The sequence below is a fragment of the Lemur catta genome, chromosome 17 (genome assembly GCF_020740605.2).
Source record: "Lemur catta isolate mLemCat1 chromosome 17, mLemCat1.pri, whole genome shotgun sequence".
NCBI lineage: Eukaryota > Metazoa > Chordata > Mammalia > Primates > Lemuridae > Lemur > Lemur catta.
The window spans coordinates 21,489,253-21,512,958 of NC_059144.1; the positions used below are offsets into that span (position 1 = coordinate 21,489,253).

General features: G+C 56.4%; 1 protein-coding gene across 1 annotated transcript in view; it reads left to right on the plus strand.

Moving 5' to 3' along the window:
- Window positions 1–228: 228 nt before the first annotated feature.
- The window catches only part of SOGA1 (suppressor of glucose, autophagy associated 1), a 60,454-nt gene continuing 36,976 nt past the window's right edge, over window positions 229–23,706 (plus strand). Inside the window, exons 1-2 of the mRNA XM_045528635.1 lie at window positions 229–903; window positions 18,715–18,939. Coding sequence (XP_045384591.1) covers window positions 229–903; window positions 18,715–18,939 — 900 coding nt within the window. The remainder of the gene's footprint in view (window positions 904–18,714; window positions 18,940–23,706) is intronic.

The following is a 23,706-nucleotide window of genomic DNA, read 5'->3' on the forward strand; positions in this document are numbered from 1 at the left end:
AGCCGGAGCCGGGGCGCCTGGAGGCGGTCAGGCCGCGCTCTCCGAGCTCAGAGCTGCGGAGAGACCGCTCGGCGCGGGTCGGGGCCGGAGCGCGGCCTCGGGGCTGAGGTGGGCCGAGAGGAGCCGCAGCCCGAGCGGCCAGAGCCCCGTCAGGACCCTCCCCAGGGACGTCGAGGCCGGGCGGGCCCGGGCCATGCGCGTCGCGCGCTGAGGCCGAGGGAGGCCTCGATGGAGGCGCCGGCGGGCGAGCCCTCGGCCCGGGGCTGCGGCCCCCCGCCCGCGCCCGCCCCGGAGAGGAAAAAGAGCCACCGCGCGCCGTCGCCAGCCCGGCCCAAAGACGTGGCCGGCTGGTCGCTGGCTAAGGGCCGCCGCGGCCCAGGCCCGGGCGCAGCCGCCGCCTGCAGCGCTGCGTCCAATGCACGGCCCGACAGGAAGGGACGCGCCGTGGCGCCCGGGGCGCGGGGCGCAGGGGCGCGGGTGGCCGGGGTCCGCACCGGGGTCCGAGCCAAGGGCCGCCCGCGCCCTGGTGCCGGGCCGCGACCGCCACCACCGCCGCCCAGCCTCACCGACAGCAGCTCGGAGGTGTCGGACTGCGCGTCGGAGGAGGCGCGCCTGCTGGGCCTGGAGCTGGCGCTGAGCAGCGACGCGGAGTCGGCGGCCGGGGGCCCGGCGGGGGCCCGCACCGGGCAGCCGCCCCAGCCGGCGCCGTCCGCGCAGCAGCCTCCGCGGCCGCCCGCCTCCCCCGATGAGCCGTCGGTGGCCGCGTCGTCCGTGGGCAGCAGCCGCCTGCCGCTCAGCGCCTCCCTCGCCTTCTCCGACCTCACCGAGGAGATGCTGGACTGCGGGCCCGGCGGCTTCGTGCGGGAGCTGGAGGAGCTGCGCTCCGAGAACGACTATCTCAAGGTGGGGCGCTGATGGGGGGACAGGGAGGTCGCGGGAGGCACCGGCTGTCACAGCCCCTCGGGCCTGAGGCACCAGCCAGCCTGCTTTTCCATTAAACAAGGTGGAGAAAGGGGCCCAAACCCTCTGGGGACCACCCTGAGGTCGGTCTCGGGCCCTCCCCCCATCCCCCAACTTTATTTGGGAAGTGCTCTTCTTCTTGAAGAGGAACCTGGATGAGGAGACTGGCCAGAGGGCCCCGATCTGGGGAGGGGGCTCAAGAAGGCTGCTTTGGAGGGTGCCTGGATGCACTGCTTGGTGTGGGGCTGGGTGGTCAGTGAGGGGCCGGATCCCTGCTTTCGGCTGCTCAGGACCCCCACCCCAGGCTCTCCTTTCTGGGACATGCATTGGCGTGCACTGCTGCCAGGGAAACCTGCGGCTGTCTGCTGCCGAGGAGAGACCAGAACACACCATCCTGAGCCGCAGGCCTGTCCCCGCCTGCCTTTCAGGGCGGGTCCAGTTTGAAAGCATGACATCTGGGAACATCCCCTTGGCTGGAGTCCACTTCCGCCCAGTCTAACGGTCCCACCGCCTGGGAGGGTGATGTCGTGGGAGAACCGGTTCAGCAGTAGCTTCCTAAATCCCAAGATAATGTCTTCTGCCCTCTCTGGGACAGGCCCTGTACCCACAGTGGTCCCATTGGCCCCTCCTGGCTGGTGCCCATGTCCTTCCCGTGTTCCTGGTGGGAAGAGAGAAGCCCTGCCTGGGAGGGGCATCCCTCGGGCTTGTGGGGACCTGTGAGAGCAGGCTTTGCCTTCACCCTTTCAGTGGACAGGAGCACCCATGGGGTGCAGGCCAGCCTCTGTCTGTCCACTGCCTGGCGCCGTGGCAGCTTTAGGGACAGCCCACCCCTTGTGTGTTGACCTCGGCTCTGGAGGCTGGAAGCTTCATGGGCTCTCCTGCCACTGGCTGGGCACAGTTTTGGAAGAGGCTGAAATGTTGCCTACCCTTGTCAGTTGATGGCCTGGCACGACACCCACAGTGCGCCTGGCCGAGAGCTCGGAGTTAATAGCACTCTGCTGATTTATGTCCACCCACAGCACTTAACTTTTAACGTTTCGTTGTGGCTCTTCTGGTCAAATGAGTTTCTCTCTCATTAGAGTGTTGGGGTCTTGCTCTACTGTGTCTCTCTCCCCCATTTTCCCCCAGGATCTGCTATCCAGCGTGTGTTCAGTAAATGCCTGTAGTATAGAAGGATCAGATCTGTCTGAATCAGAATAGTCTACCCCTTCAGTCTCTAATCTTTCCCCAGGCCAGGCCTCAGTCTCCTCATCTGTTAAATGGGAGTGTGAGTCTTCCCAAAGGTGCCGTTCAGTTTTGACATTTGGGAGTTCAATCATCTCTTACAGAGGAGAGGGCTAGTGGAGGGTGAGTAGGAGGAGGGGGGAGGCAAGCTAGAGGAGGGTCTTTTGCTCTATCCTCCTTGATGCTCTGAGCTGCTCCCAGTACTCGCTGCCTGAGCTGACCCCGAGCTCCTCACTCCAACCTGCTGGTCCCTACTGCTCACCCTGGCAAGAGCGGATGGGTCACAGAGCTTTGCTTCGGGGTCTCTCATGCACCCACCCCTGTGGGCGTGGGCCCCTGTCCATCCTAAGAGGTCGTCAGGCTCTGCCCTGACATCAGTTTGAGCCATTCATGACTGTTTAGATTAGAAAATGGTCCCAGGAGGCTGGGGGTTGAGCCCGCAGGATGCAGGGCCCAGCTGGGGACATCCCACTGCCTGGGCCAGGGCTGGGCCTTCAGTTTCCACCGTTCATTCAGTGGTTCAGTCTTCACAAGCTGCTGCTGGATCCGAGGTCTGTAGCTTCCCGACTGTGTGATCCTGGGCAAGTTACTTAACATCTCTGGACCTCAGTTTTCTTATTTGTAAAAATGGAACAGTAACATACTTTCCAACCTCAAGGTTTAAGGGAAATAATACCTGCAAACGCTACTAGAGCACTTGGTATGTAGTAAAGCTCAGATGAAGTAGCTGTGATCACCGCTATTCTCAGTGGAGTGGTGCACGTTTCCATGTGTGCCTGTGTTCTCTTGTGGATTATGTGGGTGCAGAATAGATCTCCCTCCGCACCCGAAGCAGACTGGGCTTTCTCCTGGCTCCTCGTTCATTCATTTACCAACTATTTATTTAGAGCCTGCTGTATACTAGTGCACATCTGGGATACAACCCAAGACAAGGGCGAAGTGTCTGTTTTCATCGAGCTTTGGGGAGACCAGGATTAAACAGTAGTCACACAATAAATCCCAGTACGGATCACGATGAGGGTAGAGAAGGGATGGTGTGCCAAGAGCACATGAGGTGGGGGCTGGGGTGCTCAGGGAGGCCGAGAGCTGCAGGAAGACATGAGCCAGCTGAACAAGGAGCTGGGGTAAGAACATTCCAGGCTAAGGGAACTCAGAAAAAGCTTGTTGGATTCATGAACGGCACCGAGGCCAGAGAGGGTAGGAGGTTGGATGAGAGAGGTGAGCAAGACCAGCCCATGCTAATGCTCACTGTGGACATTTAAATCAGTCCCTCAACTTTTCGGGAGGTTTGTTTAGCCTGGCTGCCAACCTCGCAAAGGCAGCATGAAAATCTAGAGACTGAATGTGGACCATAAACACAGGGGTTATTATAGGAGGTCTGTTCATTCCACGGATGGGTAAACTGTGGCCAGAGTTGGGGAGGGACTTGTTCCAGGTCTAGGCAGTCAGGGCTTAGAGTAAGAGTGTGTTAAACTCTTGTTATGTTTCCTGCCCCTCTGGGCCACGCTGCTTCTAAGATGCAGAAACGGAGTAACAAGGACTCCATATCCCTAGCGTGTCCCCTGCAGGGGCTGCTTGGGTTGAGGGGAATCCAGTGGGTGGCCCTGCTCAGGCTCACCCCTGGCCAGTTAGGGGGCACTGGGAACTGTCAACGAGGGAAGGGCTCTCTGGAGATCTCCCATGTCATGCAGCCTGCTCTGGGGCCCAAGTGACTAAAGCATAAATTGAGTAACTCCCAGTAAAAAGATAGAAGGAGCTTCTGCAGAGAAGGTAATGAGCTCACTGTCACTTGAATTATTCAAAGGCTGAACGATCTCACATGCTTGAGTAAAGACATGGGGTTTGTGGAAAGCAGCTTGTAAACCATCCAAAATGTTGGTGGTTGTGATTTTTTAGAGAGAATTCAGAGGAGGTTTATGTGGTGGCTACAGTTGAGCTGCCTGACCTTGGGCCCCGTCTAGCCAAGGAAATCTGAAGGTTATTAACTGCTGAGGTTCCAGAATTCTACGATGCAGCTTTAGCTGCAGAGCAGACACATCAGCTGTGTTTGACCTTCAAAGCCCCAGTGGTCTGTGATATTCTAGCTCCTAATCGCCACTAACTATTACCCACGTATGTACCATGTGGTGAGGACATGTGGGAATCCACTGGGTGTGGATGGAGGAATCTAAGAGTTGGAGCCCAAAGACCTGGCTGTGAGACCTGACTCTACCATCTACTGTGTGGCCATGGGCAAGTCTCTTGGCCTCTCTGAGCTGCTTTTTCTCATCTGTATCATGAAGATGATGGAACCTGCCTGGACAATCTCATAGGATTGTTTTCAGGAATCAGGGAGATATGAATAAACAAAACATTTTGCAAGCAGTGAAATTCAACATCTCATGAAGAATTGTTAATATTCTTAGCCAGTGAGCAGACAGGATTCTTAGAGGAACTGGGAGAATCCAAGAGGGTGGATTTCCTTAGTTTTAGAATGTTAATAAATCAGACGCTGTTCCAGGAAGGACAGCAAAGTGTGATCATGTTCCCTGCTGTGTGTATGGGCTCTGGGAAGCCAGACCTCCCTACCTCCTTGGAGATTCTAGAGGTCAGCTCAGAAGGGCCCAGGGGAAGCACCTAATCCCCCCAGTTGCCATTTTACAGATGGGGAAATGAAGGCTCCAAGTCCCACAGTCAGGATGCCAGCCCAGGTTGGTCCAACTCTGGGCCCTGTTCTTTCTGCCATGCGGTTGCTGATGGTGTGTCTAGTCTGGGACACAGGCTGGTGAGAGGAATCCTGTCGTGGGCCAGGCTCTAGGCTAAGACTTGCTGGGGGCAAGTGGTGAATGAGACATGCTGGAACCCAGAGCCTGTGGAGGGGCGGGGGGCATGTGCAAGTGTGCACGGTGTGGGACAGGCATGCCTACCCCAGGGCGTGGGGATGGCTTGTAAGCGTGAGGATGCAGACTGAGTGCACCATAAATGTTAGTGCTCGTCCCAGTCAGCTCCTTTTCCTCACCTGTTCCTTCAGGCATTCATTCAATCATTCATTCATTCATTCATTTATCCAACACTCTTTTCTAGTTCCTCCTGGGTACTAGGCCCTGTGCGGGGTATCTGGACCCAGTGGCCACGCAGTAGGCCCCCGGATGTAGCTCCTGGGAGGGTTCCAGCCTGTCTCTGGGTCAAATGGTCCGCAGAGCTCCTGGCTGGTACCTACTCTGAGTCCCAGGCTCCCTGTGGGAGCTGAGAGGTAGCCTGGAAGAGGCTGCTCTGAGACCTGGGATTTTGAGAATCAGCTGATCGCCTGTCGGCGGGAGGGGGACAGCTCCTGCAACATGGAAAATGAGATGGAAAATGTGAGCCTGCGGCTGCCGAGGCCTGGGGAACCGTTGGAGTTCCCAGGGCTGCCAGCATTCCTCGCGCAGGGGCCGAGCCCGTGTTCCTGGGCACACTCCCTTGCACACACAAACACACGTACACAGATTCATAGCTCCAGCTCAGAGACCCACAGCCGCTCCCGCCCATCTCACATTCCCATCCAGCGATGCCCTGCTGTGGTATGCTTCCAGAAGCACGGCTCCGGACGTGTTAGGGAGGATGCAGACTCAGACGTACACAAACCCATGCAGATACACGACCTCCTGTCCCATCACTCACGCTTATTACCAAACGGACACAACAGAGACTCGCAGCATTTAGGGGGCCCCCAGGCTCAGAAACACACTCTCATACACATATCTTTTACCTCCAGACACACCTGGAGTTGTCCCGGAGGTGGGCACACAGCCTAGAGACTTTCTCGGACACATCAGAAGTACACATAACACATGTAGGCGTGCAGACGTACACACGCACTAGCATCCAAGGAAGGCCACACATCTGCCCTTGCCAGGCCGGCACGGGCACGAGCTCACCACCCAGCTACCTGCGCTGCCCCTTCCACAAAGAGAGTAGCAGGGACTTGCACATGTACGAGAGGCTCACAGACACCCACTAAGGGGACACTCATGATGACGTTCACACACACATACAACATGCAATCGTGCACACATAGGCCGGGACACAAGCACACAGCATGCAGATGTCAGGCATGTAGCATTTGCCGACAGGAGCCAGAGACCCACAAACGAGGATACACACACACACACACACACACACACACACACAGCCTGTGACATTTCACCCACACAGAAACACAGGAAATCCTGGTCTGTGTCTCCCTGGAGCTAATGTGTGCAAACACCTACTGTCTCAGCTCCTCCACGAGGCTTCCTTCCACAGAGCTGCTGGGAACAGTGACGGGTATGGCCAGGGGCTTGAGTTTGTAGCCTTCTGGGTCTGGGGGTCCTAGGAGCCTGGGTGGGGCTGGCAGGTCTCAAGGTCAGGAGAAGCTGCACCGAAGGCTCCTAGGCCCCTGTTGCCCAGTTCTTGGGTTAGGCCCAGTGGGGCTGAGTGAAGTGGACCAATTTGCCAGGCCTGCCCGCAGGCGAAACACTGCCCGGGGGCAACTCCCTTCTAATCTCCTCGGGATTTCCTGCCAGCCCCATCTCCCCTCCTCCCCCGTTCCCTCACTGGGGGCTGTGGACAGCCATGCCACTCCCATCTGTAGAAGGTGCCCAGTTCCATCTGGGGAATATGAAGGAGGCCAGGGTAGCGGGGACAGGAGGTGTGGGCACTCGGGAGGGGCTTGGCAGGCCCCCTGGAGGAGGCAGCGTCAGAGCTGGGGAGTTAGCCTTGAGTGGCTGCCTCTGTGCCCTGCTCCTAGAACAGTGCCCGCCACATTGTAGGGGCTCATGAATATGTATATGTGACTGAATGGAAGGCAGTGGGCAGGGGCTGGAGGTGGGCCGCTGGCTTGAAACAGAAGAGCTGGAGGGAATTAGGGGTGGGGGCAGTGCTGGGTGAGAGTCTGAGCCTGCTTAGAAGGGCACTGAATGCCGAGCCAGGGCACTGTGAACATCTTGCTGGGAGGGGGCCTTTTTAACTTACGGCAAGGCTGGGAGCTGCCCCCTTTCCATGTGTCTGTGGCCGTGGGCACCAGGCCTGCCCTGCCCCAGCAGCCCGGGGAGGGAGGGAAGGAGGGGTGTGTGGTCTCACGGGCAAACTCCACCTTTGGGGTCAAGTCGACGGACAGACCTCATTTGGTCACGTCCTTCCTATGTATGATCTCCCTGTCCTCGTCATGTCTTAGTCTTCCTGCCTGTGAATGAGAATTTAATCCTTTCTTGCAGGGTAGCTGGGAGGATTAGAGTTCAGGTGTGTGGCACACCCAGCACCCTCCTGGGCGTGGGGAAGGGAGGGAGCCCCATGTCCTGTGTAGCCTCTGGGGCAGAGGGAGTCCCCCAGGGGAGGGGCTTGTTTGGGCTAAGTTCGAGGCAAGGGTCTGTGCTCAGCAGGCCACGTTCTTACTAAGGTCCCGTGTCCTCCCCCACATGACCTCATCGGCAGTCACATTCACTTCCCTTTGGTGCCGGAAGGAGCTTAGACCTGGGTTAGGGAAAGAGCCAGAGGCTCTGGGGTGTCTTGGGCCAGGCTGACCCCTCCAGAGCAACACTGCATCTGCATGCTTAGTGCCAGCTCTGGGCCTGGGCCTGGCAGGGAGTCAGAGGAGGTGGGAGCAGCGGGCCAGCCCTTCCCCTCCAGGGTCCCAGCTGTTTCAGAGCACTGTGGTCTGGAGCCAAGCTGACCTGGCCTTGAATCCTGCCTTTGCCTTTTCTTTTCTGACCTTTCACTTTATGAGCCTCAGTCTCCTCGTCTGTAAAGTGGGGACACTGATACGCTTGCCTCGCAGGTTGCTGTGAGGATTAAATAAGAGAAAGCATGTAAGGGGATTAGCCAGGGCCTGGCTTCTGGCAAGGACTCAGCAGCTCTCAGCCCTCATCATCCATTTTTGCCCAGCTCTGGTCTGACCCCCGTGAGCCCTGGGTCCTTGCTGGCAGGGGCTGTGTGCAGCTCCGGGTGCCTCTGTGGGTCTTGGCTTGGGGCCAAGTCTGGGAGGTGTGCATGGAGCTACACTGCATGTGGGTTCCCCAAACACACCTCTCCCTACATGTCCCCCCTTCCCCCTCCTGCCCTGTGTCACTCTCCCCTGAATGGCCAAGGCCAGTGCCTCAGACTTAGTAACCTGCTGAAACTCCTTTGCTAATACAGGGCTGCCTTGGGGTCCCTCATTCTAAAACCAAGATGAATCGTCTCCCATTGCCTGGGCCACAAAAGGAAGCTCAGGCTCCAGGGGGGAAAAGTTTGGGGTACCCCAGTGAGGCTGGATCAGCTGAAAATCTTTAGCTTGATTTTGGCCCAGGTCAACTGCACCAGCCTCTCCCTTCCCACCCCTCCTCTACTCAGCCGCCTGTGTGGTCCTGCCTCCCGCAGCCTCCCTCACCCCTACTCCACCTAAGCTCCCAGCCCGGGACACACCCCAGGGCTCCGTCCTGAGCTCTTCCCCCCAGGGCCTTTGCTCCGGTCCCTGCCCTTTTGCTTGGTTTCCTCCTGCACCTGGGTGGTTCAGCCCCAGCCTCTCCTCTCCAGGGATGCTTGGGGCAGGGCTCCTGTGCTAGACACCTAGGAGCTCCCTGCAGCTTCCTTTGGGGCATTCGCCCAAACAGTGATTAGATTATTAATGGGGTAGTTACAGGTTTCACTTTGTCCTGCTTGAGAGCTTGGATTTTCCAGGGTACTTACAGGCCGAGAGAGGTTAAGGGGCTGGCCAGAGGTCACACAGCCTGTGAGTGGCAAGAGGCAGAAGGACTAGGGTCTCGTGGTGCTCTTGCCAAGACGCCAGGCAGGGGGAATGACACCAGCAAAGGCTCAGAGGCATGATAATGCTGGGGTGTCCCAGGCCATGTGGTGCTGAGCCTCCCTCTTGACTCTCGGAACCTCACTTTCCATCCCCAAAGACCTCAGATCCCTGCTTTGAGGTTACAGATTTGGCTGCAGCCCAGAGGTCATTTGGGGAATGTTTTAAACATACCCAGATCCAAATGCTGCCTTCCTTCCTGTTCACACAGAAAGGACACAGGGACTGTCAGGCGCTCGTGCTGTGAGTGCTGCCCCGCCCCCTCCCTCCCCTGCCAGGGGCAGCAGGGCCTGGGAATGTCTCACTGCTCTGCTGGTGAGGCCTTGAATGGAGCAGTGACAAGCCAGGTGTGGCTTTGGTAGGCAGCAGTCTCCGGGCATCCTCTCGCCCCCAGCACACACACACAGAGGCACACGTGCCCACAGGCAGGGCTCCCCGAAGGAGGGAGTGTCTGTGGTCTCATGCGCAGAGCTGTGGCAGACCTGGGAGGCTCACTCCTGACCGCCTGTGGAACCTTCATCTTTCTGAGCCTCTGTTGACTCATCTGTGAAATGGGGACAAGGTAATAATAGCACCCGTCTGTAAAGGGTCACCATTGCACTAGAGGTAATGGCTATTCAGTCTCAGCCTAGTGTCTGGAACATGCAAAACCCTCGTAAATGTTAGCTACTATCATTGTCGTTACTGTCCCGTTATAAGGACTGGCTGTTGTAGCTTACGAGAGCTCAAACCGGACCTGAATCCTGGCTGTGACACTTGGTGTGTGACTTTGGGCAACATACTTGACTTCTCTGACGTCAGGTTCCGCACCCACTGGGATTGTTCAGGACCCAGTGAGAGAACGTGCACTGCCTGGCACGTGCCTGGCACGCAGCAGAGTGGGCACTCGGGGAACGACCTGCCTGTGATTCACTGGTGTTGCAGAGGCAGCTCAGCACCCTTGTCTCCCTCATTCCTGGCCAGACAAGCGGGACCCTGTGGGTCTCCAGGGCCACAGCCTCTGTGCTGGCTGGAGCGGGGACATTGTGTGGCACAGCGATGCCTGGCTGGGTGTTCTGGCATTCTTTCCCCAAGATCTTTGACCCAATTCCCCCAAAACTACAGTCCAGCTTCTGCCAAGGAGGCTAAGCTGGACCGAGCCGTGGCTGGGAGGCAGGAGCCCAGAGTTCCTCCTTGCTCCCGTCTGGCCTCTCTAGAAGACTGTGGGACTGTCCCCCATCCCTCTCTAGGCCTCTGTGTCCCCATCTGTGAAGGGATAGAGTCTTTGGGTTCTCCTCCTCCTGGTGCTGTGCCCAGAGTGTTCGCATTTGAGCTGAGAGGGAAACGAAGCTCTGCAGAGCCTCTTACAGGCCCCGCCTTGGGGTCTAAGTGCAATGATCTCATCTGGGGCCTTGACAGAGCCCTGGGGGACACAGAAGGGATGGCAGATGGCTGCCCTGGCCTCTTGGGTGGAGCTGGCATGCCGCCCCTGTGGTCACTGCTGGCTCAGCCTGTAGGTCAGCCCTTCCGTGGCAGGGTTGAGTGGCCTGGGCCAGGGTGGGAGGCAAGTGGCCCAGAGCCAGGGTGGCAGATGGGCAGGCAGCCTGGGCCTTGGCCTGAGGGAGGGCCCGTGGTGTCCGGGGCCGTGTGGGAGAAGGCAGGCCAGGCGGAGGCTCCCGTTCCTCCGTGGAGTGGCTGCTGTCTTGCAGAGCGAAGGTTCGGGCCCCTCACCTGTGTCATTTTTTCTAGGTCAGTCTGCCCACTGGCTGGTGAGCTGGGACCCAGGGAGGAGGTGGTGCACTTGGGTGAGGTTTGGAATCTGGCAGAGCTGTGGCCTGGCTGTGGGTGGGCTGGGATTTGAGGCCCACCCCTGGGGTCCGAAGCCTCCATGCGCATTAGCTTCACAGAATCAAAGAATGAGATTCAGACACAGCAGCGCTGACTGGAAGTGGTTTCTCCAGGGGAGTGGAACAGGGCGATACTCCCTGCCTCTAAGGGCCCGTCTGTTCATTCAGCAGCTATTTACTGAGCTGTTCTTGTGTGTGTCAGGCACCGTGCTAGGCTCTGTCCTCCAGAGCGTCACATCCGAGCGGTAGAGACTGACGTTCCACAAGCAAACAGATAAAGGAGTAAAATGATGGGTGTCACAGATACGTCTGTGCTGCGTACCATGACAGAAACAAAGGAAAGGTGGATGTTGGGGCCTGGCTGGGTGTGGTAGGCTTCTCGGAGGAGGTGGCCTTTCAGTGGCGTCTTAGGCAGGAGGCGGAGCCAGCAGTGCTGAGTTGGAGGGCGGGGAAGTCCAGGCAGAGAGGATGGCAAGGGCTACTTCTCAGAGGTGGGACAGGCACAAGGGAAGGCCTGGGTGGCCGGAGTGTAGCCAAGGAGAGGACGGGTGAAGACGGAGAGAGGTGGGTGGAGCTCAGGCCAGGTGGGCCTGGCCCCTGTGATGGGGTTTGGGTGGTATTTTGAGTGCGATGGAAAGTCACTGGAGGTTTGGTTTTGCTTTGCTTTTTGGGTTTTTGGTTTTTGGGTCAGGTGTGTTGAGGTATAATGTACCTACAGTCTGTAACCACCACCACAAATGAGATGTGGAACGGTCCCTCGCCCCCCCAGATTTTTCCCTTTGAGGTCAAGTCCTTCTACCTCAGACCCTGACACCGGTAGACTCTTTTCTGTCCTTATGGAAAACTGCCTTTTCCAGGATGTCGTGTAAGTGGAGCCGTATGGGACGTAGCCTGCGGAGTCGGGGTTCCTTCACTTCGCGTGGCGCACCTGAGCCCATCCATGCTGTCGCAGGTGTCGGGGCGTCCTTCCTCTCCGTTGCTGAGTAGTGTTTGACTGCACGGACGGACCACAGTTTGTCCGTTCACCAGCTGAGGGACACTTGGGCGGTTTCCAGGTTATGGTGATCATTGGAGGGTCTTAAACAGGAGAGAATTTTAAGTAGTTTAAACCATATTTTAAACGTGGTTTAAAAATATATCATTCCCAATACTTACCTGGGAAATAAAAAGAACAAATCATTCCCTGTATTGAGTGGAGAACAAATTAGTGGGGAGCAGAGTGGCCGTTGTGAGGACTGAATCCAATAATTTGGTGATGAGTTAGGCCCACCATAGGCACTTACTAATTGTTCAAACAGAAGGGCCACACCCTGGGGCAGCCAGGGAGGCTTCTTGGTGGAGGAGGCGGCTTTTCAGGTAGAGAGGTGAGGAGGTGGGAGGCAGGTGCAGAGTGGAAGGAGGCCCCGGTAGTGTGGAGTCCCATGGGAGCTGGGAGGGCTCCTGACCCAGCCTTGGTATAGCTCAGGTTTCTAGAATGTGGTCTGTAGGGCCCATATCGGAGTTGCCTAGGGGCTGACTTTGGGTGGGAGGTAGCTGGGGGACCTCCACTCTAGAACAGTCTCTTACATGGTGGTCTCCTCCTGTCTTCGGGAACCTCATGTCCCCTCGGTTCTCTCCGTGTCCCCTCAGGGCCAGCTGGGAGCTGTTGCTGGGTTCAGACCACTCCACTGCCACGTGCTGTGCTTCTGCTTCTGCAGAGGGGCCTCACCTTGGTCCCTTTCATCTCCAGTCCCGCAGCCCACCAGCTCCTACAGGCCAATCCCTCATACTCCTGCGTCTGGAGTCACTTGCAAGGGTCCCTGCAGGGCCCAGATCCGTCCTCACAGGACAGAGATTAATCGTCTTACACTTGCGGAGGCATCTCACAGACAGCAGGCCTCCTTGGGGCACGTGGGATGTGGTTGGAGAGCAGAGCTCTGCTGCTTCGGCTTTGTGCCTTCGTGGTGGCAATCAACGGTCAGCTGGCTCCAGGCAGAACAGAGGCTGCATCTCATTCTGGGCCACGGACCCCCTTAAGCTCTCTGCTGAGAATAATTCTCAGAATAATGTCTTAAAATGTTTAAAATGAAATACAAAAGAGACCAGATATATTGAAATACATTTATTAAAATATATTTCATAATTATGAGAGGGCTATCTGTGTTTATTAACTCATAAGTTCTGGTGACAGGTCTGTTAACTACTGTAAGTTCAAAGTACTGATGAGTGTACGTAATATTGTGACATTTTTGCAACAACTGTTATATGATATGAAAATACCTGTGATTTCTTTTGGTGGCAAAGTCACAGGTACTACTCTTGGAACCACTGTTTATTCCATAGGCACAGAGTGGAAGGAAATGCTAAATTTTAGTTAGAGGTTAGCGAGAGTAAAAACTGTGATTTTCCAAGTTGATGGACTCCCTGCCCACTGGTACAGTGGAAGAATCCTGAAGTCAGCGGTTTGGTCCTGCTTAGAGGTTTCTCACTGCACCCCCTCCCCACTCTGTGTGCGCGTGGGCACAGCCCACCTGCCCTGTCTGCTCTGTTGTTCTTTGTGCAGCAGGGAGGGTGATTCCTGCCTGAACAGGGGCTTTCTGTGAGGATCCCTGAGATGATTCAGATGGAATGTCGTTGTAAACTGTGAAGTCCTGTGCTGCTGTGCAAGGCCTTGCTATTTTTAGCAGTAGTGTGAGCTCATGTTTGGCCCTGCAACCCAGCCTGGACCAAGAGCCTCTTCCTGGACAATTCCCCCAGGGTTCCTGGGAACCAGTCCCATCGATGGGAGCAGCTATGTCCCTGAAGGCTGCTTCCTGCAGGCTGACCTCGTGGATTGGCAGGGGGTGGATGGAGGTGCACTTTGTGGGCAGGGAGTGGGTGGGTGAGCAGAAGGTTCCCTGGGTAGACAGACCCTGCCCACCCTCCTAGGGTGGTGTGGGGGTCTGAGACCAGCTTTGGATCTGCCCAGGCTCTCCTCGACCCTTTGTAGCTGGCTTGGAGCTGGGATCAGAAGGGCTCACTGCCCCAGGCTGTGCATAGGGACAGGGCAGGGCAGAAGCCATCCTAGTTCTTTAATTCACATGTCTACCTGTAGACAGCAACCGGGGCCTTCTCTGCTCCACGTCCTGTCCTGGGCAACGCTAGGGACCAGGCAGGAATCAGACCAGGCCCTGCCCTTCCCCTTAGCTTTTGGGGAAGGTAGACTCAGAAACAGGCAAATACAACCTAAAATTGTTAGCACAGGAGACTGTGGAATTCAGAGTGTAGGGTTTGAGTCAGTCTGGGGGAGGAGGGAATGTTCTGGAAGGATGAGATAGTCAGGAGGTAGCACTGGCCTAGGGTTCCATGGCTTGTTTGGAACTCAGCTCCGGTCCTCCCTTCGCTTGAGCAGGTATGAGGAACTTCTGAGCCTCAATTTCCTCATCTGCAAAATAGACACATTTTCCGCACCTACCTCACGGGTTGATAAGAGGATTAAACTGTCAACCGATAATGCACGTGCCTTGCCTGTGCTGGGGCCTGGTCATTAGTGAGTCTCCCAGTAGGTGGTAGCCATTTGGTAGTCACAGCACACCTGGACCAGGGAGGGCAGGGGCAAGACAGGAGCAGGGAGGAGACCGGGGCTGGCTCGGGGTCCAGGGTAAGGGCCTTGGACCTTATGTGGAAGCCACTGAGAACTAGTAGAGGAGATAGAAAGCCATCTGCCTTTCTCAGATTTTCTCCAATAAACAGGTATTTCCTGTGCAATCAGAGCAAAACAAACATCCTCTAGAAAGGGAAGCGCTGCCCACCCTTGAGGCAGTGTGGGTGCCTGTTCCTACCCGCCGTCCCCAATTCCCCATTTTCAGTCTAGGTTAAATAATCAGGGTAAGCTGCCGGGGGAAGAGAGGTTGACTTAAAAGAGGTGGCCAGACTGTGGAGGGGTTGACCATCAGGGGCCCCCTAGGCTCTGAGGTGAGTGCTTCCAGGCAGTGTGACATTTTGCTGTCTGCAGTGAGGATGAGGTTCAGGGTCTCCCCACTGACACTGGTAGGGGGGCTTCTGTAACCTTATCCTGTAGCCACGAGGCCTCCTGAGTCTGTGGAGCTTGGCCTCTCCTTCCCCACTTCTGCATGGTTGGGGGGGTCTGAGTGAGGGAAGGCTCTGCAGGGCCGCTGAGCTATCTGTGCACCGCAGCAACCCAGACCCCCAGCTCCCAGCTCCTTCATTTGGATCTGCCACTGGAGAGCTTTCCTGGGATGGGGGCCCGACCCTGTGACTGAGGAGCCTCAGAGGATTCTGGGCTTGGTGAGGACTGTGAACCTCTGGAGTAGAACAGGGCCCTGCCCTCTGGGTCCCCTCCCCAGGCCCCAGCAGCCCCTTTCCCTGCCCCAGTCCTGATTTCACCAGCTTCTGCTGCCAGCAGACCCAGCCCGTGTGGGCCACAAGCCTGTCTTTGTCAGCTCACCCTCACTGGGGGCCGTGCCAGGAGGGGCTGACCGCATTCTGCCTGCAGCTGGGACAAACCCCGGAGAGGCCTGGGCCCCCCTGGGCCACCCCGGAGAGATGGAGCTGGCATGAATGCTGCATCCTGCACTGTCACCAATTGACTGTGGTGATGGGCAGGCCGTGGGGAGACAGCTGCTCGTGTGAGAAGGATCATTCATTCATTCACTTAGTCAGTGGCTGCTTACTGAGCCCCTGCTTTGTCAGGCCCTGGGCTGGGGACTTGTGCTGAGAGACAGGACTCTTGCCCTTTTAGGGAAAAAAAAGAAAAGCTGGAAGGAAATGTCCCATGTCAGAATCATTGGGGGGCCCCATTGTGAGTTTCTGATTTAGTAGGTCTGGATTGGGACTGTGAATTTCTAACAAATGCCCCAGTGATGCTCATGCTGCTGGTCCAGGGACCAGACTTTGAGAATCTGAGATTCAGGACCAGATAGAGGAATTATGCATGATTTATGTTTTCTGTGTTTTCAAAACTATCTCTCTGATCATGTTTTACTTTTGTAAATAGAAAAGTCAGTTATTAATATCTAAAAGTTAAAAAAAAGTGATCCCCCAAAATAATTCTGGTGTTCTGGGTATAATCCTATATGGAGCAGTGTCACCTCCCATGATCTAAATGTCATGCATCTGTTAATGCAGCCCAGCCTCAGGAGCTTTTGTGTCCCTGTACTTCTCCTTGGCTCATCTTGAGCTTGGGGTCCACTCAGACCCTCACATCCTCCCCATCACCAGATCCTGTCAGTGTGTAAGTGCAGAGAGATTAAGTGAGTTGTAGTAAATGGCATGGCTGGGATTTGAACACAGGCCCATCTGGAGGCTGGCTTGGGTTTAGCTGACAGGCTTGCACTTCTGAGTGCTGTTTCCTTCACGCTTCCTTAATCTGCAGCTGAAACAGCGCAGAGACGCCTCACTTCCTCATTTCTCTAACTGGTGTGATCATTGACTGTCCTACTTCCCCCTTTTCCAGTCTGGCTCTGTCCACTTCGCCGGTGGCGGGGGGATGAGTGTGTGTGCATATTAGCACGGAGGTGGGGGTGGCGTCCGGTGAGGTGCCTTTTCCTCTGCAGCTGCCAGGCAGGGGCAGCGCTTTGGGGGTGCTGCCGCAGCACACCCCGGGAGACAGGCTGTGGTGGCAAGTGGGGATTAAACCCTTTGGCCGACGGTGGGAATGGGACAGCAGCTGTGGGGGTTGGGAGAAGCAGATATTTGTCATCTCTGCCTTCCTGTCTTGAGTTTAGAACCAGCTGAGAATTAGGCCCAGGAGTCAAAGAGACTGGGGTGAAAGCCGCGGTCAGCCTTCACAGTGCCGAGAACTGGCCAGGAGGGTGCCACTCCCAGCCCTGCCCTGGACTAAATCTCCTCAGTCTCGGGGGGCTCTGGACAGCGCCAGGCCATTGCCCCTTCCCCACAGGGAGTAGCCCTACCAAGCTGACCACCGGGGACAGCTGCCCCCGCCTTTGCCTGTGGGCAGGTGCGTGTGAAGAGAGAGACTTCCGTGTGTTCCTTTCCCAGACTCGAGCCAGCCCTGTGCCCCCTCCCAGCCCCAGCCCCAGGGGAGGCGGGTGAGGGGTGCTAGAGGTGCCCCCAGAGGGGCAGAGTGGATGCTCCCTCGTGGTGGAAGCATGTGGAGGGGGGAAGAGGAGACCCCCTGCCCAGTCCCTTCATGCCTGTTTCCTTTGGGGAAGGGGAGGCCCAGAGGGCCGAGGTCCAGCTCTCTGGGTGTGGCCCCTCTCTGCAGCCTGCAGAGTGATCTGTCACTCCTTGGACCCACCTCCCTGCTCCCCTTAGTGTTGCTATCCTTGGGTACCTTCTGTGGCTCCTTAGGGACACCTTTGGCAAGTCATTTATCCCTGGTGACTCGGTTCCTCTTTTGCATGTACCATCTTATTTAAACCGTTAGGTCACACTAAGAGTAGATATTATTATTCCCCTTTGTGACTCCATTTTCATATTTATGAGACCTAATAATTATACATTTCTTCTGCATAGTTCCACTCCACTCCCCCCTTACGCTCAGTGTCTAATGATGGTTGCACATTGGTATGTCTTTTGTGTTGTTTTTTACCTAACTGGACAGGCATGCGCTCATCCAGTTAATATTTGCTGGGAGCCTGTTGCATGCTAGGCCGTGGGGGATACAGCAGGTGGGGCAGCAAGCACGATCTGGCCAGGAGACAAACTATTAGATAAAGGATTGGGCTGGGCGAGGTGACTCACGCTTGTAATCCCAGCACTTCGGGAGGCCTAGGCGGGAGGATCGCTTGAGCCCTGGACAGCATAGCAAGACCCTGTCTCTAAAACAAACAAACAAATAAAAAAAACCCACCAAAATTGCAGATGTACTTAATGATTACAAAGGAGAAGTGAGGGATAGCAGGAAGCTGGTGACAGAGGTGGCAGGAGCTGTCCTGAGGAAGTGAGGTCACCTCTAACCCCGTCCTCTTAAAACTCAAACCCAGACTCTTTACTCAGCCCTTCAAGGCCCTGTCTGGCTGTCCTCTGACTGTCCCTCATTCTCAAATTACTGCTATAGCTGCCTCGGCTTCCCCGCTGTGTCTTGACATACTCAGCTCTTTCCTGCCTCTGAGCCTTTGCACACCCTGTTCCCTCTGCCTGGAATAATCTTTCCCTGGCTCGCTCTCTGCATGGCTGTTCCTTCTTGTCTCAGCTCAAGTGTCCCTTCTTTAGAGATGGCCTCCCTGACCATGTCCCCTAACACGGTACCTTCTCCTATAACACTATCATATTTTGTTTCTGTCTTCATAGCACTTAATGGTATAAAATTTTTTTAATTTGTTGGTTTACTGTGTATCTCCCCAGTGAGGCTTGAGACTCCACACAGAAGATACAGAGGGGTCTGGTCCTCATTGTCCCTCCCTGCTGCTGCCCCATGTATTAGTTTCCTATTGTTGCTGTAACAAATCACCACAAATTTGTAGCCTAAAACAGCACCAGATTAATATCTTCCAATTTTTGAGGTCAGAGGTCTGAAAATCAAGGTGTTGGCAGGGCTGTCTTCCTCTCGAAGGCTCTAGAGGAGAAAGATTTCTCTTGCCTTTTCCAGCTTCTAGAGGTTGCCCGTACCCTGTGGCACTTGGTCCCTTCCTCCATCCTCAAAGCACCTCACTCCGATCTCTGCTTCCCTTGTCACCTTGCCTCCCACTTCCTCCCTCTTAGAAAGACCCTTGTGATGACACTGGGCCCACCTAGATAATTTGGGACAATCTCCCTGTCTCAGGATCCCTAACTTAATCACACCTGCAAAGTCCCTTTTGCCACGTAAGGTAACATATTCACAGATTCTGGGAATTCGGAGGTGGACATCTTGGGGGTCTGTTATTGAGCCTGCCACATCTAGGCCCCCTGAGGTGCCCTGTTCAGCATTGGGTGTGGTGGGCACTCAGGCACCCTGGCCACTGCCTGGGGACCCGGCGGCCTGACCACACCTTCCCTCTGCAGGACGAGATCGAGGAGCTGAGGGCCGAGATGCTGGAGATGCGGGACGTCTACATGGAGGAGGACGTGTACCAGCTGCAGGAGCTGCGGCAGCAGCTGGACCAGGCCAGCAAGACCTGCCGCATCCTGCAGTACCGGCTGCGCAAGGCCGAGCGCCGCAGCCTCCGCGCCGCCCAGACCGGCCAGGTGGACGGCGAGCTCATCCGCGGTCTGGAGCAGGACGTCAAGGTCAGCCCCGGGGCCTCCCCTGGCCCTCACAGGTGCCCTGGTTGGGAGGTGGGACCACGAAACACAGTGGGGCCCTGGGCAGCCCTGTGACTCCCTCCTTGTGCGTCTGTGGGCAAACTGCAACCCCTGTCTGGGCCTCAGTTGCCTCATCTGCTAAGCAGGGATCCCTGGTGAGCCAACAGGCCTTCGACCGGGGACACCCCAGAGTGACATCATAGTATGAGTCCTGCTGCCATACACCGTACGCCTGGTGCTGTGTGCAGTCCCAGCAACATTGCTTGGAGGTTTCTTTATTACGCTGATGGAGAGCGGTGAGGGCCTGGAGCTGGACAGGGCTGGTTCAGATCTGGGCACCAATGTGCACAGAATTTTGTAATTTTCGAGCAAGTCACCTATGTTTGAGTTACTTCGTGTATAGAATGGGTTTGACAGCAACCCCTGCTTCACAGGTACTGTGAGGATGAAATGAGATAATATAGGTGCCACCATAAACACTCAAAATGTTAGCTATTATTATTTCCATTTTCTGGGTGAGGAATCTGAGGCTTAGAGAAAGGCAGTACCTGACCGGGGCTCTCTGAGCCCTCTGGGGGAGGGTGGGGCCTCTGGAGAGAAGCCCACCCTGCCCCGCTGTGGCGGCCCGGGTCTGGGAGCTGAGAACTCGATGGCGCCCCTCCCTCAGAACTCAGCCCTGTGGATCAGGGGGAAGGAGGAGCTGGGAATGGGGCCCTGGCACCCGAGGGAGGCGTGGGCATGAGCCGGGAAGGGGGCGGGAGAAGGTTCAGGAACGTGGCTGCAGCCGTAAGGGCCCAGGGGGACCAGCAGGAGGGGACTCAGCTACACACATACCTGGAGGGAACCCTTCCCCCCTTTCTGCTAGAAGACACTGGCAAATTCTAAGCCCTACAGCCTTTCTAGTGGAATAGAAAAGAAAAAAAATCTTCATTACGGGACCAGCCAGGAGTTGTGATCTGGGAGGCCTGGGGCCAGGGGCGCTAGACGGTGTGTGTCAGCTCTGGGTGTGTGTCAGCTCTTGTCCTGATCGCGCACAGTGGGAGTGTAGCTCTGTCGTGCACGTGGGGAAACTGTCCCCAGGAAGGGTCTGTCTCCAAGTTCAAAGCGCGCCTCCCTGAGAGGGCAGCTCCCGGGATTATTCAAATTCCAGCCCCCGGGTTGGGAGGGGACGCAGAGGGGAGGGTGGGGGGAGCAGCGGGGAGGCAGGGGAGAGCCGGAGAAGGTCGGACGAATCTGCGAATCTGCGCCGGGGCCTAGGTAGTTGAGGATTTCTGGGAGGGACTCAAAACAGTCAGACTCCCAGGAGATGGGGACCCGCTGGGGCGGAGCAGGCCGAAGCCCGCCTCCGCGGGGGCAGGGGGGGCCCGCGCGCCGGTGGGGGGGGGGACGGGGCTCTCCCGAGTTTGGGCGGAGGGGAGGGGCCCCTTCTGTTGGGATTTGAACTAGCCAATCAGCATCCTCCTCGCCGCCTTCCCTCCCTCCCTCCTCGCCCCACCCCTGCGGCTGGAGCGCTGAGCTCATCCTCAGGCCTGGGGCCCGAGCTGGGTGCCTCTGGCCGCCACCCTTCGCCCGTGTGCTGGTGACCTTTGGGGCATTTTAGGAGGTCCTCAGAATGCTGGCTTCCCTGGCCTCGCTGGGGAGGGCTTGACGGACCCAGGTGGGGAGGGGGCGGGAGCTGCCTGGGAGGGTATCTCTGGGGCTCTCCGGACTTGCCCTGCCAGCTGCTTGGCCCATGCTCCCACTGGCCCCACCACTTGGTACCTCAGTTTCCCCTTCTGTTAAATGTGGGCTTAGACCAGCTGAACCTTCAGGGCTTTCGAGCTCCAGTGGTTCTATTGGAAAGGTGGGTTGTTGGTGAGGGGGTCATGAATGAAACCTCAGGCCTTTCCCCCCTCCCCCCCCAGACTCTCGCACTTTCTGCTGGTCCTCACAGTTGACAGGACCTGCAGAACCTCAGCAGGGACTTTGCCCAGCATGGGGAGGGCAGGGGCAGGGGCAGAGGTGTGAGGGTTAAGCTCCTTCACATCTCTTAGCCCGTTTCCCCAGTGTGGAAAACGGAGATAAAACTAATCCTTCCCTCTAGAGATTTGTGTGATGATAAAATGAAATAATTCAAGCGGAGAGAGTATTGCGCACTAGGTCTGGCAGCGGGTGCTCACCCACCAAATAAGCACATTTTGGTTGTGGTTTCATTATTGCTCAGGAGAACTTACCAGGTGCAGGACAGGGGGCTGGAGGCAAGGGTAGGGCAGGGCAGGCCACAATCTCAGCCTCCCAGGGTGGATGAGAATCATCTGGAGGACATGTTCACAATGCAGATTCCCAGGCCCCTTCAAGAACTAGGACTTGACAGAAGGGTGTCAAGTCCAGGGAGTCTGGGATCTAAATTTTTGTCCGAAGTGACTCTCATAGGAGGCTGAGGACATACCAGTGACACGTTCCCTTCCTTAGATACAGATGTTGCTGGAGTAAACATTCTGGCTTTGAGTTTAATTCCTAGATGACCTGTGCTGGTTGCTTCCCTTCTTTGAGCCTCAGTTTCCTCATCTGTAAAATGGGGGTGATGTTCCCACCCTCATGGGGTTCTTGGGAGGATTCAGCCACACAGAGCCCAGAATGCTGCCTGGCCAGTGGGTACACTTTAGTGAGAGTTCCCATCCCCTACCCTGAGGATCAGAGTGACAGGGACACCCTGCAGCCAGAAGCCCAGGAGCTGAGGGGCCCAATGCACAGGGAGCAGAAGCCAGAGGCTGCTGGTTGCGCTGGGCAGAAGCCAGGCCCCAGCGCTGTAAACAGTGACCTCATGGCTGAGTGCATTTGTTTGTGCTTTGGGGATTTGCCCTGGTTTCCGGAAGCCGCAGCTGCCTCGCCTCCCTTAATATCTCAGCCCCTCTACCTTGGGGGTAGCTGAGAGTATCTGATGAGACAGGCACAGTAAGCCCAGTGTTGGGGCTTATTATTAATCCCTTCATTCTTGATGTTCATGTAATGTGTCTTCAGGCTTCGAGCCTGTATAGCAGGGTCAGGTCGAGAGCAAGACTTCAGAGTTGGCCCACCTGATTTCAAGTCTTGGTTCTGCAGCTTCCTAGCTGTGTGACCTTGAGAAGTGACCTTTCCTTTCTGAGCCTCAGAATGGGGATAATAATCAAAGTGCTTTTCCGCACGTGGGTGAGCACTTAGGGAGGTGCTAGCTGCTTCTGTTAAGTCACCTGTGAGGGCTGAGAGGGGCCCAGGCCCACCGAGGCTTGGGGAGGGAAAGGGACAAGCCCCAGGCCACAAGGCTCCTGCCTCCCAGTCTGGTGTGTTGCTCCCATTGGCCTCCATCAGGGTGCAGGGCGCCATGTGGATCTGAGATTAAGGGCTCTTTTGTGCATGTTGGAATTCTGCAAGCTGCCTGGGGTTGGCCTTTCTGGACACAGCCATCGGGTGGGGAGGAAACAGGGAAGGGATTCCAGGGAGAAAGGGGCAGAAGGGAACTGAGGACTCACAGAGGGGATGGGAAGGAATGATATCCATAAAGTCATTCACGAACCCAAGAGGATCCAGGAACCCACATGGGTCATGACTTTTTGGTGGGAACCAGGCTGCCTCCCCAGGTGGAGGCCGTGGTGGAGATGGGGCATCTGCCTGGGAGGAAAGGAGCCGGCCCAGATGGGAGAGGAGCCCTCACCTCCAGCAGCCTCCTTCCTCACCCCAGCCAGGGACACGGCCCTCCCTGCACAGGGCGGGGGGTGCGGGGGTAGGTATTTGAGGGGAGCGTTCCAGCCCTGCTGGGGCAGGTGCAACTCCCCAAATATATTCAGTCATTCACTCCTTCATCTCCCTCCCTTTTCACTCATTGGACCCTTGGATTTGTTTGTTCATCCACCAAGCACTTAATAGGCACTTAGTGTGTGCCAGACCCTGTGCTGCTGCTGGGCCACGTAGATGTCGACAAGCCCAGCTGTGGTCTGCGGCCTTGATCTCTGGACCCACCTCTCCTGCCCCGGTGCCTCAGTGGGATGAATGCATGAATGAGCATCGTGTTGATCAGGGCAGGGACTTACTGGGTGACCTAACGGCACTAAACTAGGGACCATAGCCAAAACCCAAAGGCTCAACAGATCCAGCAAAAGCCCTGCGATTGGGCCAACATGAATAAAATCAGTGCACAGAGGCAAAGCAGTTGTCCTGACAATGCAGTAAAAATTGTTGAATATTTGAGCACCTACTATGTTCCAGCCACCAGCCCAAGCATTATATCATTTATTCCTCAGAGCAGCCCTCGTGGATAGATTATATGAACCCCCTTTATTGGTGATCACATTGAGATTTCAAAGGGTTAAATAACTCATCCTGGGTCACAGAGCCAGCAAGTGCTGGAACCGGGCTTGGGTCTAGTTTTCTCATCTGCAAAGCCCTTGTTCTGATATTGAGGCACTGCTCACCTGACTTTATGGATGAAGGGAGTCTAGTGGCCGAGAGGGGCTGCAGGAGGAGCCTCACGGGCCAGTCTCTGACTGTCCTTGGAGATCTTCAGACGCTATGGTGGACGGGGAGGCAGTGCCCAGTTTCCTTCTGGTCGTTGTTTTTCCTGTCCTGCCTTGCACGCTGCCAAGGGGTCCGTGCCGAGCTGGGCTTGAGCCCAGGCAGAGGACAGAGCCAGGGAGGGCCCTCTTCCCTTCCGGCAGGGAGGAGGCGCCATGGTCATTTCCGAGACCAGCAGGCACGGGGGCGCTGGGCTATCTGCCCTGCACGGAGTTCCTGCTGGCA